At 34.1% G+C, this 19,721-nt stretch overlaps 1 protein-coding gene across 2 annotated transcripts in view; it reads right to left on the reverse strand.

Moving 5' to 3' along the window:
- GLS (glutaminase) overlaps positions 1-19,721 on the reverse strand; it is an 85,634-nt gene that overhangs the window by 49,589 nt on the left and 16,324 nt on the right. The window contains exons 2-7 of one of the 2 annotated variants that reach the window (XM_058188537.1): positions 16,597-16,687; positions 16,134-16,255; positions 15,710-15,839; positions 10,624-10,703; positions 5,662-5,825; positions 7-65 (exon numbers count right to left, since the gene is read on the reverse strand). In XM_058188537.1, the coding sequence (XP_058044520.1) occupies positions 7-65; positions 5,662-5,825; positions 10,624-10,703; positions 15,710-15,839; positions 16,134-16,255; positions 16,597-16,687 (646 nt within the window). Of the gene's footprint in view, positions 1-6; positions 66-5,264; positions 5,458-5,661; positions 5,826-10,623; positions 10,704-15,709; positions 15,840-16,133; positions 16,256-16,596; positions 16,688-19,721 lie in introns of those variants that run through there. The other variant, XM_058188519.1, reaches the window with a different exon arrangement.

The raw sequence follows: 19,721 nt of genomic DNA on the forward strand, positions 1-19,721 counted from the left end.
TTTTACCTTGATCAAAGAGGTGATCACAATTGCGCCAGCATTCACCATAGGATTATGAGGTTTGTCTGTAAAATAATGAAAACGGATTTAATCACAGAAATGTAACTTCCAGTAAATTAAATGAACAAAGCTTCAGCACAAATTAGTCATACTATTCACAGCTATCTTTCTCATAGTCAGCTGATGCCATATATTCCATCTAATTAAGATATTGAATCCTGATGTTTTCCTTCTTTGCTTAATACTAACCTGATTTCCAATATCACATGAACTTCTGCCCATTCTTAACATCATCTTCCAGTTTTATTCTATCATTTATATTACTGTATATCCAATCCCAAAATGAAATAGCAATTGTTATGATTGTTCAAAACAATTAGTTGGACAACTTCAATCCAATTCAGGTTTTGATAAATATTTCAAATTCATACTTTTTTTTTCTTTTAATTTTGTCATTTGGTTAAAATAAGGGAGATTGTTATCAAACTCAGGTCATGGTAATGGTAACCTAAATCAGGGTCCCCAACCCCTGGTATGTGGACAGGCACTGGTCCACGGCATGCCAGAATCCAGACCACACAAACAGATGAAGCCCCATTTGCGGGATTCAGTAGTAAATGAAACCACACACCCTCTAGTCCGCAGAAAAAAATTTACCTGCAGAACCGGTCCCTGGTGCCCAAAGAGTTTGGGGTCACTAACCTTAATCATCTCCACATGCTATCCCATATTTTACTAGGTTGTTTTTTTTAAAAAAAACCTGAAATCACAAATGTGAAGGACTTAATCCACTTCCCAGATGTACATTTTCTTGCAGAAACACTTTAATTTAATAATGCTTCACCTTTAGACAATTAAATATCTGCAATTTTTTTCTCCATTACATTAGGCACTTGCACATGATTATGCCAAGACATACGGTCAGGACTCTATAGGTTCATTTAAAAGATGAGCCTACAGAGTCTGGCAATTCTGACCATTAAATTTCTACTAACATTCATCATCTGAAATCAACAATGAGAATTTGCTGTTTGAAAACTCAATAGATTTTCTGACTTATCTTTTACACAAACTCAGTCCAAATAAGGTGGAATGGCTGTTGAGTCAGAGACCTTCTGTAGCGTCTCTGGCTTCTGTAGAAGCTGTGCTCCCTCAGAAAGAGCAGATGGTGATCATGGCTAGGAGGGCTTTTGCATAACTTTGGCTAGTATGCCAACAACAGCCTTTCATAGTACAAGATACCCCTGCTAACTTTTGATTAGATTACTACTATTTGCTTTTCATGAGTCTGCCCTTGACGACCATCTGGAAATGGCAGCTCACCCAGAATGCAGTGGCATGAGCGCTCACTGGTTAGTCATAGAACTGCCATGTCAGAACTCTGCTGCAGGAACTGCACTGGTGACCAGTAGATTTCCAAATGTAATCCAAAGTTCTGTCACTATTTATATGTGGCTTAGGGCATCTTGGAGATCAATAGTTCTCCAAATTGTTTCTGTCTGTCCCTACCCAGTCAACTAGGGAATGTCTGCTAAGGATCAGTTAAGGTACTGAAGGAGCTTTATTGTACCAATTAGACATGATTCTGTATGCAAACAAGAGCTCCTACTGACCTAGAACACAATATCAAGTACAAAACTTACTGTCTTCTAGTTTTCCTATAAAAATGCTGGTAATCAATAGTTAAGATGAGAGCATGTACAAAATGGGTTCAAGGATCCTTGAAAAAAATATCAAAAGGTTCAAAAATATTTAAAAGGGTTTCAAATGCAGGGAAATTGAATTTCAGCTGCTTTAAAGATTACATTCTTGGTCAGTATTTCAAAAACTAAGGTGACATTTCAATATAGAAATACCAGTATACTTTATTTAGTCAATAAAAGGGTATGCACGCTAGTCCGAATGAAATTATAAGCTAGCATGTGGCAGTAATTTTTAGACATAACATTTGAGGCATATGTCTTTTGGAACAGACTGCAAACCTTTGCACACATGGAATCTTGCCAAGGGTGTCACTGTATCCTAGCTTTCAAAAGTTTAGTTAGTTATATGAAGCTAATGATTTGGAACTCAAGGCTTGGAACAGTTGTTTATATTCAACAGTTAATGATACCCTTAGAGTAGGTATGGGGTAAAGGAAAAGAAAGAAAATATAGAACTAGTGATTATCTGCCAAGAATATATACTGTGTTACAAAAAAAAAAGAAGTGTCAGATTCATTATACCATTATGGGGATATCTCTGGAAGCTAATTCATGAAAATTTCCAATCTTCCATTAATTCGATACATCCCATATTTCAAAGTATAGGAAAACTCTCTCACACAAAAAGAGAAAGTCATCAGGAAAGGAAGAAAATATTTCTAATACTACACATCCATTAAAATCCAAAAACATTTATTGAGCCTTTAAAGTATTTACAGAGCATAAATAAAATTGATGTAAAATGCAGGTAGCAGCTCATTGAATTAATGTTATTATTAGATCAAATACCTAATATAATGTTCGAAATCAACTGTTAAATATAGAACAAAATCCACTGCATGGTGGAACACTGCATAATCTTCCAATGCAGTCTCTTAATTTTATCCTATTAAAATTATTAGAAATACTGTATGCACATTTTTTCACCATATCGTTCAATATACTATTCAGAATTATACTGAACAGAACCAAATGAGATTACAAATTAACTTTATGAAGTAATTGCAGACAGCAGAACCAGTTTCCAAACAACTGCAAAAACATTTACAGTGCTTTAATGTGGTACTGTTATCTGCAGTGGATGAATTACTGGGGAAAAGTGCTGACAATAAGAATTTTTTTTTTAAATGTGATTTTCTTCACACTAAGCACAAATACATTTTTAAGAACATATATGTATAAATAATCACAGGTGTGACTAGACACCAATTTATCACACTTTTAGTTGCTGGTTTATTTTCTTACTAAACTTCAGCTGGCCGACGTGCATGCGCAGTCTGGTTTTCAGCACTGCTGTGTGCGCAAAGCGGTTACGCTATGGAAAAGCCAAACTTCCGGATTCTGGCATGCATAGGCATCCAGCAATCAGCTGGTTGGCGTGTATGCACACACTGATTTTTGGCACTGCTGTGTGCACATAGGACAGCTGATAGTCGCATGCACATGCACACCAGAAACCCGAAAGACAAATAGGCAAGGCCATATGTGCCAGGCGACATGGCTTCATGTGCCACTTTGGGCATGCATGCCATAGCTTCGCCATTACAGGTATATACCATACAGAATACCCATTGATTTTAGAACAGCAACAACATGATATGCTATGTGGCAATGCACTCTCAAATGCTAATTCTCATTACCAAAATCTATGTTTGTGTTTCATTTGGAATGATTTATGTCTGCCCCCTCACATGTTATAAACAAAATAATCTAGCATTCCCGACCATTTGCCAGTCAGGCCTGGGTTGCTAAGGGCAGTAGTTAGGAACAAATGACCAGCCACAGACTCCCTCCTCTTTTGAAATATAGTATTGTCATAACTGTAACCAATTAATCTGAATGAGAACTGAAATGGACCATTTAAGCCACTGAGTCCAAACCCTTGGTCGGTGCTGAAATCTATATTAAACATCTCTGACAAAAGTTCATTTAGCTTCTAGCTGAACACATCCAGCAAAGGAGAAGTGACCACTTCCCTGGGTACTAGATTCCACTAGTACCTGCTCAGTAAGTGCTCTTACTGTTCAAGATTTTTTCTATCATTCAATCAGAATCTGCCCTCCTGTGACCTTCTTTTGTGCAGTATCCTTCTAACTATTTAAAAATGTTGTCACTCCCTCAAATCTTCTCTGGTAAATATTAAGCATTCCCCATTGCTTCCATCTCTCTTTATAGAACTTATTTTTACACACACACCCAATTATCCTTTATAGACCTGTTTCAATTTGCTAAATTCTTCTTAAGGTGTAGATTTGGATAAGATGCCTGATTAGAAACCAAGAGATTGTGAAGTTTAGTCCCATCTTAGGCAAAGGTAATCAGGTGATTTTGGGCCAATCAATCTCTTTCAGCCCTAGTTAGTAGGCAACGGCAAACCATGTCTGAAATTTCACCAAGAAAACTGCAGAGACTTGTCCTGGCAATGATCAGGAGTCAACAATAACTTGTAAGGCACAAAATAGTTTAACGTGTGATGCCCAGACCTACTAACTTCTCTGTCACACAGTCTATTTCACTAGGTCTGGATGGGGAGAAACTAGGTCACACAGTCTATTTCACGGGTCTGGATGGGGAGAAACAGACTCAAGCTCAATCCCTCCAAGACGGAGTGGCTGTGGATGCCGGCACCCCGGTACAGTCAGCTGCACCCGCAGCTGACTGTTGGGGGCGAGTTAGTGGCCCCAAAGGAGGTGGTTCGCAACTTGGGCGTCCTCCTGGATGGTCGGCTGTCCTTTGATGAACATCTGGCGGCCGTCACCAGGAGGGCCTTTTACCAAGATCGCTTGGTTCGCCAGTTGTGTCCCTTCCTTGACCAGGATGCCTTATGCACGGTCACTCACGCTCTGGTTATGTCTCGGCTGGATTATTGCAATGCTCTCTACATGGGGCTGCCCTTGAGGTGCACCCGGAGGCTGCAGTTAGTCCAGAATGCAGCTGCGCGAGTGGTAACGGGAGCGTTCGTGGCTCCCATGTAACACCACTGCTCCGTAGTCTGCACTGGCTTCCTGTAGTCTTTCGGGTGCGCTTCAAGATTCTGGTTACCACCTTTAAAGCGCTCCATGGCTTAGGACCCGGGTACTTACGAGACCGCCTGCTGCTACCTTATGCCTCCCACCGACCCGTACGCTCTCACAGAGAGGGCCTTCTCAGGGTGCTGTCCGCCAAACAATGTCGGCTGGCGGCCCCCAGGAGTAGGGCCTTCTCTGTGGGAGCACCAACACTCTGGAACGAACTCCCCCCTGGCTTACGTCAAGTGCCTGATCTTCGGACCTTTCGTCGTGAGCTTAAAACATATTTATTTATTCAAGCAGGACTGGCATAAATAGTTGTTTTTAAATTGGGGTTTTAATAATATTTTAAATTTTTAAATGTTTTAATTATCGGCTGCATAGTAATAGTTCATTTTAAATTCTTTTAATTGTATATATTCTGTGTTTTATTTTGGCTGTACACCGCCCTGAGTCCTTCGGGAGAAGGGCGGTATAGAAATTTAATAAAATAAAATAAAAATAAAAATAAAAGATACCATATTAAGAAATGATAATTGCACACATAACTTACCGTCTTCATTGAGGAACAGTTTGTTGAATCTTAATCCACTAGGTTCTTTACCAACGTATCTGTGTACATAATCAGTACCAAGATCATTAACAGCAATAGCATACTTCAAAGGCTTTACACAGGACTGAAGACAAAATGGGACTTTGGTATCTCCAATGGAATGCCTGTAAAATAAATATTATATTATTTATTGCATTCACTCACATTTTTCCTGAGAAATAAAAAAAAATTATATCTTAAGGCAAAGGCTTTGGGAAAAGATTTTATTATGAACCACTGCTATACAAAAGATCACCTAAGAATCTACATCCATCTTTAATATGGTAGAAAACACATTCTACCATATTAAAAATAAAAGATACCATATTAAGAAATGATAATTGCACACATAACTTACCGTCTTCATTGAGGAACAGTTTGTTGAATCTTAATCCACTAGGTTCTTTACCAACGTATCTGTGTACATAATCAGTACCAAGATCATTAACAGCAATAGCATACTTCAAAGGCTTTACACAGGACTGAAGACAAAATGGGACTTTGGTATCTCCAATGGAATGCCTGTAAAATAAATATTATATTATTTATTGCATTCACTCACATTTTTCCTGAGAAATAAAAAAAAATTATATCTTAAGGCAAAGGCTTTGGGAAAAGATTTTATTATGAACCACTGCTATACAAAAGATCACCTAAGAATCTACATCCATCTTTAATATGGTAGAAAACACATTCTACCATATTAAAAATAAAAGAAAAACCACTTAGCAAATCCTGAACAGTTATTTGAGAGACTTGCAATACTCAGAGTAAACATAAGCAAATAGGTTTAGAAATAAGTTACCTTCTTAATATTAAATAGCTACATAAACTAAATGTTCAGGAATTGTTATAACTATCATATGGAAATATTTCAACATCCAAAGTATTTGGATGGTATAAATATAAAGGCAGGGTATACATTCAGTAATAAAACAAAACAAAAAATAAAATGTTAGTAAAAAGAATAAAGAATTTGTATCATTCAATGGAAGCAGCAATAATGTAGAGAAAGGTTATTGTTTTTGTTATTATTCTTTATCGTATTATCAGAAACTATGGTCATTCAATGAAGCTGAACAACTTCAGGCAATAAATATAAACTATTTTTTTATATATGATCTTATTCTAGTACAGTATGAAATTTCTCTCATAACATACGGCATTTACTTTATAAGAAAGATCAGGCAATTCCAAGGAAAACCTCAGTGACCACTAGTTATGCTTTCAATAGTTACCAATTATTTGTTTGTTTGCTTGTTTATTTGTCTGTTTGTTTGTTTGTTTAATTCAATTTGCACCATATCCAGAAAGGAAATTGGCTGTTGTTTATATTTACTAAGCATGCATGTCAATATTATATGGAGCAGCAAACATCAAAAACATTTTAAATAAAGTGTGTAAATAAGATCAAATATAAGCAGTATAATTAAAACCTATAGAAAAAAAATGAATTTCTTTCTCCCAATTGTACAAATTATCAACTTAAGCTAAAAAGTTTGTGCTATTTCAAATCTTTATGGAAACAAAACTTTGTGGTTTCAAAATGGCTATTCAAGAATTGCATAATATATGTTGAATTGCACAACACTGAGCAATTCGATTCATGTTAATTCCTATTTTAATTTCTCCTTTAAACTTATATATTTGATGCCCTTTTCAGTTTCAAGACTTTTCTGATGAGCCAAGATAACATGCTTAAGGCTTCTGAATCAGGTCATATCTAAAAATATTAAGTGGACAAGCTAAATTTTAATTTCTCATAGTTCATAGAAGTCTGCCATAACTCTTCATTAACAAGTACTTTCTAATACTATTGAATCTCCATTTTTATAATAACATTTTCCAAAGATAATTATTTGCAACAATCCATTTCTTGCCAAAACTGGATTTTACCTTGTGAAAATGTAACTTTACGCTTTCTAGCCTTGGAGAAACAGGACATGTCAATAAAATTCAGTAATAAAACAAAACAAAAATAAAATAAAATAAAATAAAATAAAATAAAATAAAATAAAATAAAATAAAATAAAATAAAATAAAATAAAATAAAATAAAATAAAATAAAATGTTAGTAAAAAGAATAAAGAATTTGTATCATTCAATGGAAGCAGCAATAATGTAGAGAAAGGTTATTGTTTTTGTTATTATTCTTTATCGTATTATCAGAAACTATGGTCATTCAATGAAGCTGAACAACTTCAGGCAATAAATATAAAGGCAGGGTATACATTCAGTAATAAAACAAAACAAAAAATAAAATGTTAGTAAAAAGAATAAAGAATTTGTATCATTCAATGGAAGCAGCAATAATGTAGAGAAAGGTTATTGTTTTTGTTATTATTCTTTATCGTATTATCAGAAACTATGGTCATTCAATGAAGCTGAACAACTTCAGGCAATAAATATAAACTATTTTTTTATATATGATCTTATTCTAGTACAGTATGAAATTTCTCTCATAACATACGGCATTTACTTTATAAGAAAGATCAGGCAATTCCAAGGAAAACCTCAGTGACCACTAGTTATGCTTTCAATAGTTACCAATTATTTGTTTGTTTAATTCAATTTGCACCATATCCAGAAAGGAAATTGGCTGTTGTTTATATTTACTAAGCATGCATGTCAATATTATATGGAGCAGCAAACATCAAAAACATTTTAAATAAAGTGTGTAAATAAGATCAAATATAAGCAGTATAATTAAAACCTATAAAAAAAAACCACTTAGCAAATCCTGAACAGTTATTTGAGACTTGCAATACTCAGAGTAAACATAAGCAAATAGGTTTAGAAATAAGTTACCTTCTTAATATTAAATAGCTACACAAACTAAATGTTCAGGAATTGTTATAACTATCATATGGAAATATTTCAACATCCAAAGTATTTGGATGGTATAAATATAAAGGCAGGGTATACATTCAGTAATAAAACAAAACAAAAAATAAAATGTTAGTAAAAAGAATAAAGAATTTGTATCATTCAATGGAAGCAGCAATAATGTAGAGAAAGGTTATTGTTTTTGTTATTATTCTTTATCGTATTATCAGAAACTATGGTCATTCAATGAAGCTGAACAACTTCAGGCAATAAATATAAAGGCAGGGTATACATTCAGTAATAAAACAAAACAAAAAATAAAATGTTAGTAAAAAGAATAAAGAATTTGTATCATTCAATGGAAGCAGCAATAATGTAGAGAAAGGTTATTGTTTTTGTTATTATTCTTTATCGTATTATCAGAAACTATGGTCATTCAATGAAGCTGAACAACTTCAGGCAATAAATATAAACTATTTTTTATATATGATCTTATTCTAGTACAGTATGAAATTTCTCTCATAACATACGGCATTTACTTTATAAGAAAGATCAGGCAATTCCAAGGAAAACCTCAGTGACCACTAGTTATGCTTTCAATAGTTACCAATTATTTGTTTATTTGCTTGTTTGTTTGTTTAATTCAATTTGCACCATATCCAGAAAGGAAATTGGCTGTTGTTTATATTTACTAAGCATGCATGTCAATATTATATGGAGCAGCAAACATCAAAAACATTTTAAATAAAGTGTGTAAATAAGATCAAATATAAGCAGTATAATTAAAACCTATAAAAAAAAACCACTTAGCAAATCCTGAACAGTTATTTGAGAGACTTGCAATACTCAGAGTAAACATAAGCAAATAGGTTTAGAAATAAGTTACCTTCTTAATATTAAATAGCTACACAAACTAAATGTTCAGGAATTGTTATAACTATCATATGGAAATATTTCAACATCCAAAGTATTTGGATGGTATAAATATAAAGGCAGGGTATACATTCAGTAATAAAACAAAACAAAAAATAAAATGTTAGTAAAAAGAATAAAGAATTTGTATCATTCAATGGAAGCAGCAATAATGTAGAGAAAGGTTATTGTTTTTGTTATTATTCTTTATCGTATTATCAGAAACTATGGTCATTCAATGAAGCTGAACAACTTCAGGCAATAAATATAAACTATTTTTTATATATGATCTTATTCTAGTACAGTATGAAATTTCTCTCATAACATACGGCATTTACTTTATAAGAAAGATCAGGCAATTCCAAGGAAAACCTCAGTGACCACTAGTTATGCTTTCAATAGTTACCAATTATTTGTTTATTTGCTTGTTTGTTTGTCTGTTTGTTTGTTTGTTTAATTCAATTTGCACCATATCCAGAAAGGAAATTGGCTGTTGTTTATATTTACTAAGCATGCATGTCAATATTATATGGAGCAGCAAACATCAAAAACATTTTAAATAAAGTGTGTAAATAAGATCAAATATAAGCAGTATAATTAAAACCTATAAAAAAAAAATGAATTTCTTTCTCCCAATTGTACAAATTATCAACTTAAGCTAAAAAGTTTGTGCTATTTCAAATCTTTATGGAAACAAAACTTTGTGGTTTCAAAATGGCTATTCAAGAATTGCATAATATATGTTGAATTGCACAACACTGAGCAATTAGATTCATGTTAATTCCTATTTTAATTTCTCCTTTAAACTTATATATTTGATGCCCTTTTCAGTTTCAAGACTTTTCTGATGAGCCAAGATAACATGCTTAAGGCTTCTGAATCAGGTCATATCTAAAAATATTAAGTGGACAAGCTAAATTTTAATTTCTCATAGTTCATAGAAGTCTGCCATAACTCTTCATTAACAAGTACTTTCTAATACTATTGAATCTCCCATTTTTTATAATAACATTTTCCAAAGATAATTATTTGCAACAATCCATTTCTTGCCAAAACTGGATTTTACCTTGTGAAAATGTAACTTTACGCTTTCTAGCCTTGGAGAAACAGGACATGTCAATAAAATTCAGTAATATCTATAATATCACTAAATCAAGAATGGGATCATGGCAATCCATATATGGGTGCGTGAAAAAAGTGAAGAGTTTTGCAGGACCCCCAGGAATGGATGATAAAACTCTAATTTATATTAACGTTGTAACAAGCATGGGTAATTAAATTAGTATTATTCAATGCACAATAAGTCTATAATCAGTGACGTTGTTTTGAGGAACAGGGGTGTAAAAGAATCATTTCAAAAAAGGAACTCTTAACTTCTAAAACATCGTCCTATTTTCTACTAAAAATTGGAATGCCTAAACAGAACTAAAAATCCTATCTTTTCTCTAGTACCATAAAAAAACATACATCACAGATTAAGCAGAACTACCTTATATTGTAATTTAACCCCCCAAAGGGTGCCTCTGCTTCTGTTTCTATAACTGAAATTAATTAATCAGTTCAGATATTTAAGCTACAATACCTCTGCCCATCGACCGTGCAAACAGATACTGCCCATAAGTCAGGACTGAATTTAGCCAGTTGTGGGATATAGTCCGCAACCTACACAAAACAAGTCCAATATAAAAGAATTAGATTATATAGCTACAAATAATGAATACATGAAACCCAGCTCGTAAAAAGGTAGTAAAATAATAAAAGGCACAAACACTTATCTAACCTCTCCCCCAAACTATCCCTATTTTTTTAAAGCAGGATCTACCAAACAAACAAAAACAAAATACAGGTTCATTATAGTTTTGTTCTTGTCCACTTTATATGAAAAATGGTAACATTCATAGAAACTATTTAGATACTGGCACTGTCAATATTTGATCCCAACTAGTATGTTTTATAAGGTATGATTTATAGTTTAACATTATGTGAATTGGCCAAAATAGCTTCCTAAAAGCATAATAAAAATGTAGCACGCTAATTCCAAACCACTCTAAGCACGCATTATCAGTTGCAGAGTTATCAGGCAGACAGAAGTTTGCATAATCACTTTTGAAAACAGTTTGAAATCTAGCTTTAGATACTTTTGGGTCATCAAATTTTATACCAAAGGTGAATTTCCTTCAAATCTTAGTGAAATAAGTTTTAAATACAAATTTAAGGACTTATTTTATTTTTCCTGGAATAAACAGCAAAAAGGGTGATTAAAAGGGCCGTGGTGTGGCTCAGGCTGTAAGAAGCCTGTTATTAAAACACAGCTGCCTGCAATTACTGCAGGTTCTAGTCCCACCAGGTCCAAGGTTGACTCAGCCTTCCATCCTTTACAAGGTAGGTAAAATGAGGACCCAGATTGTTGGGGGGGGGCAATAAGTTGATTTTGTAAATATACAAATAGAATGAGACTATTGCCTTATACATTGTAAGCCGCCCTGAGTCTTCGGAGAAGGGCGGGGTATAAATGTAAACAAAAAAAAACACCTTTGATTTGAAAATTACAAATAGACTTAAGAATCCATATAAATTTGAAAGAAGATTTTGAAATTAAATATGAAGAATCTTTTTCTTGGGACACAGTTTTTATTTTTAATTCTTTAAAAAACATAGTAAGATAAGACTTTAAAAATTGCATACCAAAAGAAAGTGGGAGGATTTAATTAAAGAATTAAAAAACTAACTAAAGTATTAATTAATTAATTAAAGAACAAGAATCAAACTTGACTAATATGGAATGAAGCAAATATTTTAACTATGGACATATTGAACATTACTTTTGAACAATGGTCCTAGAAATTAATCTTAAGAGTGTTTGCCTCTATAGCTGTGATGGCGAACCTATGGCACACAAGCCACAGGTGGCATGCATAGCCATATCAGTGGGCAAATGAGCTCAGTTCCAATGTGCGTGCGTGCACCATCCAACTAATTTTCAGGCATTCTGGGCCCACCAGAAGTAGGGAAACAGGCTATTTCCTGCCTCCGGAGGGCCTGGGGGGGTGGGGAAGGCCCATTTTTCTCTCTCACCTGGCTCCAGAGTTTCTCTAGCAGTCTCTGGAGGCTGGGACAGCAAAAGATCTCACTTCCGATTAGACCAGAAGTTGGCAAACGGGCTGTTTCTGGCCTCCAGAGGGCCTCTGTGGGGGAGGCCGTTTTCACCCTCCCCAGACTCATAGAGAAGCTCTGGGGCCAGATGAGAGAGAAAAACGGGCCTACCGGGCCATCACATGCTAGGAGTGGGGGGGGGTCACGCGTGCATATGCGGGGGCGGGACACATAGAATTATGGGTGTGGGCACATGCATGCACAAACAACCCCCCCCGCCACCGCCCTCCTGGCACATGATGGCAAAAAGGTTAGCTATCATTGCTCTACAGTGTTTAAAAACGCTACAGAAGAGAAACATGTATTATCTGACACAATTGAGATTGATTTGAAAGCGTATTTTAAAATGATAGGCTACATGAATGACTTAAAAATGATTTTAGAAAAAGCTGATGTCTTAATAATTGAAAATGATATAAAAATAACAAACCAAGAGAATGACTAGGATAATTTTCTTATATTGCATTGACAAAAGAGATTTGTTAAAGTTGAGGAATCTTGTGAGAAAGGACAAAGAAAAAAAAAGAAATAAAGATCTATGTCATTATTTGAATGGATTAAAATTGTTAGAAGTAAAATGAAAGAATAGGAAATTGATTTATTAGATCTAAACTAAAATGGCTATGTTGTTATCTTAATGGACATTTATTTATTTATTTATTTATTTATTTATTATTTGCATTTCTATACCGCCCTTCTCCGAAGACTCAGGGCGGTTTACAGCCAAGTTAAAAAGACATATACAAAAATTAAAACACGATATTTCAATTTAAAAATCTGATTCCATAGGCCAAAATATTAAAATAACAAGTAAACTGTAAAACCAAAACCATCAATAAAACCAATAAAACTTATGTTTTGGTGACATAAGGACTGAAATGACAAAATTACCATATTTTTCGGAGTATAAGATGCTCCAGTGTATAAGACACACTTTAGTTTTGGGGGAGGAAAATTCAAGAAAAAAAAAATTCTGCCTCTGCCTACCAGCATCCATCAGTATTCATCTGGCTAGCGTCCTTAGCAAACAGCCTAGTCAGCTTCAGCAAATTAGCCTGATTCAGCACGAGCAGCTGATTGGCGGGGGGGATTGCCTCCTAGAATACCCCCAATCAGCTGTTCCCAGACGTGAACTTTAGCAACAGGTTTGCTGATTGTGAGCATGCACGCGCCTCGTTGGGGCAGATACACAACTTCAAAAATGCAGCTGATCATCACAGGGCGCTCCAGTGAGTACAGTAGGGGAAGCACAGAACTGGTCTGATAAAGCAGCAACTGTTCCAGGTTGCCATTTTGGCCTCTGCACCTTGTTTTTTTACCCTCCAAAAGCTCTGTCTGAGAGCCTACCTTTGCAAAGAAAAGCTCCTTTGCAAACGGACCTTTTGAAGGCTGTTTGAGAGGCTCTCTGTTTGAGAGGCTGCGTTTGCAGCCTCCAAAAGCTCCATTAGAGAGGATGCAGGGAGGCCAGAGGGTGGGGGCTGGAGGGTGGGTGGAGCTACATTTGGTGTATAAGACACACCCACATTTTCACCCTCTTTTAGCGGGGAGGAAAGTGCGTCTTATACTTTGAAAAATACAGTATATGGATTTGTCAATAGAGAAGAGAAGGGGTATGGGAAGAAGAGACAATTTATTTCATTTTAAAAGAAGGTGATAAGTTACTAAAATTATTTACACTTGTGATGAAGAGGAAAGTCATTTTTTTCTTTATTTTATATTTTTCCTTTTCTTTCTCTTCTTTTTGCATCTTCAATTTTTTTATTCTTTTTTTAGTTTACGCTAGTTTTTAATTATTGTAATTTGCAAACTTTAATAAAATTACTATATAATAAAAATATTTTCATAAGGAGAGTATTATACCAAATGATTAATGTAATCTGTTTTTTTCAGATGATAGCATCTTATATAAAATTATGACTTCTTTTATGCAAGTATAAAAATACTCTAGAGACAGAATACTTGGTGCCAGAAAAGACAGATAGAAGGGGGGAAATATCATTCACTTACTGGTTAAAATTAAAAATCCAACACATAACAAAACTAGCTTAATGTCTTAAATATTCCAATATTCAATTGGATTTGCTTTAATTATAATAAGGAAAAAATAATATATAATGTATAATAAGGAAAAAAACAACAAAATGATTGCGGGGGGCGGGGGAATAATACCTCTGTGCTCCATTTTCTTGGATGTTCCAGATATAGGAGATATGTACACATATTTAAATTTCCAATTTTTTAAAAAAATCATGGAATTTACTATATATATTCACTTGCATATGCTACATAAAAAGAAATTGGGGAAAACAAAAATCTGTTCAATCTATGCTTATCAATATCAATTGTTGGGAAACACAAAGTAAATGTACAAGTGTATACCCTCTTTGTGGGATTCTCTGACAAATCATCTCTTTATAAATATATAAAATATATAGAAATAGAAAATTTTACATTTTCAAAAAATGGAAATTCCAACTGTAATTTTTTAAAAGAAAACAGCACTAGTCTAGCTCATGACTGGGTAACTTCTTAGCCTGCCTGCATACTACAGAAAGCTTTGGACCGATGACAACAAAATAAGTTTGCTTTTAACAGGACCTGTTTTTCCTTTGTTTTAACAGGACCTGTTTTTCCTTTGTTTTGGGGAACTAACAGGTTGTGAAAAATAGGGAGTGTTTTATCTTACAGAAGTCTATCACTAACTTATTCAGATAATCCTCACTTACTGAAAGTTGTAAAGTAGCACATGACTGTACTGATTTACACTGTCAATCCTAGATGCAGTTATTAAATGAATCACTGTGGGTTCTTAAGCATGATGTCACTTGAACATAGGGGCCTCTGGTGGCTCAACGGACTAAGTCTGTCTGTTATTAACACAGCTGCTTGCAATTACTGCAAGTTCAAGTCCCACCAGGCCCAAGGTTGACTCAGCCTTCCATCCTTTATAAGGTAGGTAAAATGAGGACCAAGATTGTTGGGGGCAATTAAGTTGACTTTGTATATAATATATAAATGGATGAAGACTATTGCTTAACACAATGTAAGCTGCCCTGAGTCTTCGGAGAAGGGCGGGGTATAAATTCAAATTTAAAAAAAATATGACTTGCAACTTCCTGCTGGCTTCCCCATTGACTTTGCTTTTGGAAGCCAGTTGTGAAAGAAGCAAATGGTGATTATGGGATATTGCAAGCATTGGCTGCCAAATGCCAAATCGCAATCGCATAACCATCAAGATATTAGAATGACAACAACTCTGAGAATCACTTGTAATTTTCTTTTTTTAGTACTGCCATAAATTTGAACAGAAGCTGAATGAGCAATTAGTAAGTGAAGACTATTTGTACTTAAAACTATCATTCAGTCCACAGATCATTGAAAATCACACGGAGAACATTCTATATCTTTCTACCAAGATTGGTGGCAAGGTATGATGTTTTGAAGGGCACAAACAACTATGAACTGCAGCTGGCCATCTCTATATTGCCACCAATTATTTTTAATAAGACACTTACCTTCCCTCCTGACTGTTTTTTAGCATTTTCATATAACTCATCAATGTGAGAGGCAAATGACATAAAATCAGGAATGACAAATTTTCGCCTGAAAGCCTGAGTTAGTAACACAATGTTGCTTTGGACACATCTGTGAAATACAAAAAAAATATTATTACATGAGTGAAAATACCATATGTCTTTCACAGAAATAATAAAGTGCTTCTGAAATCTAACATATCATTTACTGAAGCTAATATATCAACTGCTAACATAATGCATTCTTTTGGTCTCCTCTGTGCTCTTCCTCCTTCCATGAAATCAGATGGGGGGGGGAATTGCATATTGAAAAATATTTCTGAGCAGTGTTCATTTACATCATTTCATACTAGCCTCATTATTCCATGCTATAAACAGGTTGTAGCAAATCAGTTAAGGTATTTACTTTTTAAAGAGATCTTTATCTAGCATGACACCATCTGATGTTGTCTGAAGCGTCAATCTTAACATATCCATGCATTCTTTCAGTCTCGGATCAGCTGTTCGTAAACCTGTAGATTTTAAAGCCTGTAAAATAAAAAAGGCGTCACAGATATTTCTTCTTCTGAATACTAATTCACATAACATTGGTTCTGATTCCCATCTGATCTTCTTTTCCAATAGGCTGCAATTGATAGCTCACAGACATTTCTGTTTTCAGTGTTTTGTTTTAAAATACGTATATAGCCACATTCTCTAAATGTGAATAAAATGACAATGCAGCCTTCTTTAAAACATAAAATTTCTGTGAGTTTTAGTAACCTTCCCATAACATGATCATTACCAAGCCTGTATGTTTTCAAAAATAAAAAGATACATGGCTAATTTACTTAGCACATAATTTATTAGAAACATGATAAAAAACTTACTGTGATGAACTTATGAACTGGTATTTTTTCTTGTCCTTCTGCAATAGTATAGAAGAGCAAATCTTCCAAGCTAGGCAACAAACCTCCTTTACTAAGGAGAGAACACAGATACGGGGAGAAACCAAGTATTAGTTTGTCATGATCTTAAATCAATGTAATTCTATAAAATATACTCCTATGAAAATCTATTCTTAATTAAATCTTACACTGAAACATAGTTTTATATATACATACACAATGAAATATAAATCCAACAGTGAAAGTTTCACATACACATACAGTGTCATTTATTATTATTATTATTTAAGCACTGTATTTGTTCTTCAATGGACATTTTATTTTTTTCTATCAAAATAAGACACAAGTAACCATATATGCCAATATAACATTTTGCTATATAGTAAATTTTCAATTAATACACAAATTCAATCTTTCAATCAGTGTCTCCTTGCTAGATAACTGAAAAAATACAACTAGACAATATGTGAAGTTTTCTTCTTGGTGTTAATAATTAAGTGTGTGTGTGTGTGTGTGTGTGTGTGTGTGTGTGTGTGAGAGAGAGAGAGAGAGAGAGAGAGAGGTGGGGGAGGGAGGGAGGGAGAGAGAGAGTTCAGATACATATTCCAACTACAGAAAACATAAGGCTAAAACAAAAATTTAAGAAACTCCACTCTAAAAAGTTTTAAGAAAAACTGATACAGGTGGTAATTTGTGACTAAAAATCAGAAAAATATAAGATTAATTTGCAAACTTTATATTCCATAGAACATTTAACATGGATATACTTTTAAGAAATGTGCATGTTTAAAATGTTCAAACATTAAGGATTAGTTCAACTTCTTAAAGTAGTTTTTAAATAAGTATAGATTATATATCATTGACATCTGTTGCAGTTAAATCAACCAGATTAGCCCAGTATTTAGCTATGGTACTGAACGAGCTGATACAGAAAGCATGGCAAACATTTAATTTACTTACAGAAAATATCTCAAATGGACTATTCTTGGATAAAGCTTATCAGTTTAAACTGCAGTATAAGCTTTTTCTCCCTCTATTTCACAGCTCAATAATGTTATGTAATATTTGTTTAGCCTAAGAGCAGCGTTTTAGCATCATTAAATACTTAGAAAAATACATATTCAGCATAACCAAAAAGAACTAAGACAGAAAGTGGACATGGCGTTGTCACCATTATCTTTACTATGTGGAAGTGGGTGTTTATTCAATGCAAAGTCTGTACTGAAAAAATAAAGAGAGAAGCTCATTTGAAGCCATAAGACACGGTAAATCACTTTGGTACAACAAAGATAATGCTGGGCTTCAAACATCCATTACAAGGCCATAAAGTGACTTTTAAAGAAGTTCTGAATCTTAGTTCTGAATGAAGTTCGTGACCTAACACTTTATATTAAAACCAAGTTCCAAAATATCAAATTTGACTTATATTAAGAAATAACATTGCTTAAACAAGTTGACAGCATTTGAAGTATGGCATTAGCTAGAAAAGAAGTAACAAGTTTGTGCCCAATGACAAGACTGCAACAGAAGACTGATTAAGCTAATACTGAGACAGCAAGATCTGTAAGTAAGTTGTCAAGGTTAGCCAAAAGCAAAGACTACAAAATTCTGGAACTATATGGACCTGTATTTTGAAAACAGTATGCACAGTGAGTTGGAAAAGACTCTGATGTTGGGAAAGATTGAAGGCAAAAGGAGAAGGGGACAGCAGAGGATGAAATGGTTAGATAGTGTCATTGCTACAGTGAACATGAATTTGGGCAAACTCCAAGAGACAGTGGAGGACAAAGTCTCGGATACTATGGTCCATTGGGCCGCAAAGAGTCAAACACAACTTAGCAACTGAACAACATGTACACTAAGTGCTTTTAGACAATTGCATTGGCTCATAAATACATTGGGGATTCTAAGGAGGTAACTGGCTCAAAATGGTAGAGGAGAGTTACCTTATTAATGTTTTTATAAAGTACACATCAAATCAAATATTTATTACAGTTATAGACCAGCATATATACTGCAATTACGGTAATTAAAGACAAATGTCTTTTCTCACTGTATATCCCTTTACCTTCCCACCTTCTCTGGTTTTATTAATGGCAGCAACAACTGAATAACTTTAACTTCTCTTTCTTTGGCCCTCCATTCCATATTACTCTTACCCATATTTCCATGACACTTCAGCAACCACAAAATGAAAAAGCACTAGTTCTCTTTTCCCCTTGTCATTATATAGAGGACAAAGACAAGAAACAGAGTAGCAAACCTTAGTGTGGAATAACACAAATGTTTTTTTTAATCTTTTTTATTTTTCTTACTGCTATAACTGTTACCCACTTCCAGTTGTCTGCTGGACAAAGTAAGAAAATAAAAACCAATATAGCATTATGGGAAATAGAAAAAGAATGTTGCAGTGGATGCATAGAAAAGCACATATCCACAGAAGTGTGATAGTTGCATGATGAGATTGAAAGAACCACTTCTTTTAGAAAAAATACGCAACATTCTGAATACATGCAATTTGGAGAAAAGAATGACATTAGGTGACATAGATGGATGGATTTGGATGAGACAAAAGGATGAAATGAATGAAAGCTCAACGAAGCCATTTGGAAACTCCCTATTATTATTAGCATGGGAGTATAAAATATGGTATGTTGCAACAGCCTTAGGGATGGCTGGTGACCTGAAGACAGTCCCACTGCCTGTTAACATCCTAGCCTTTGAATTTTTAATCTGATTTAATTTTACTTCTAAGTTTTAACTTGTTCTTAATACTGTTTTAAGATATGATTTTATTTATGTATTTATATTATTTTATTATGCTGTTGTAAATCACTGGGTAAGATGGGCAGTGTAGAAATTTAATAAATAAATAAATGTGACCTTAAATGTGATTAAAAAAAACCTGAAAGAATTAAAGTGAATTACAGCAATGAGTTTGTAATGTGGGATAAATGATTATTTAGGAATGTCAAGTGGATCTTGGAGAAAATGAAAAATACAAAAGAAAAAAGTATTGGAAGATGAATTCAATTTTTGACAGAACAAGTAGAAACAGGATGTAATGAATGTATAAAAATACCCTGGACCAGCATAAAAATAATTAA

The sequence above is a fragment of the Ahaetulla prasina genome, chromosome 1 (genome assembly GCF_028640845.1).
Source record: "Ahaetulla prasina isolate Xishuangbanna chromosome 1, ASM2864084v1, whole genome shotgun sequence".
Lineage (NCBI taxonomy): Eukaryota > Metazoa > Chordata > Lepidosauria > Squamata > Colubridae > Ahaetulla > Ahaetulla prasina.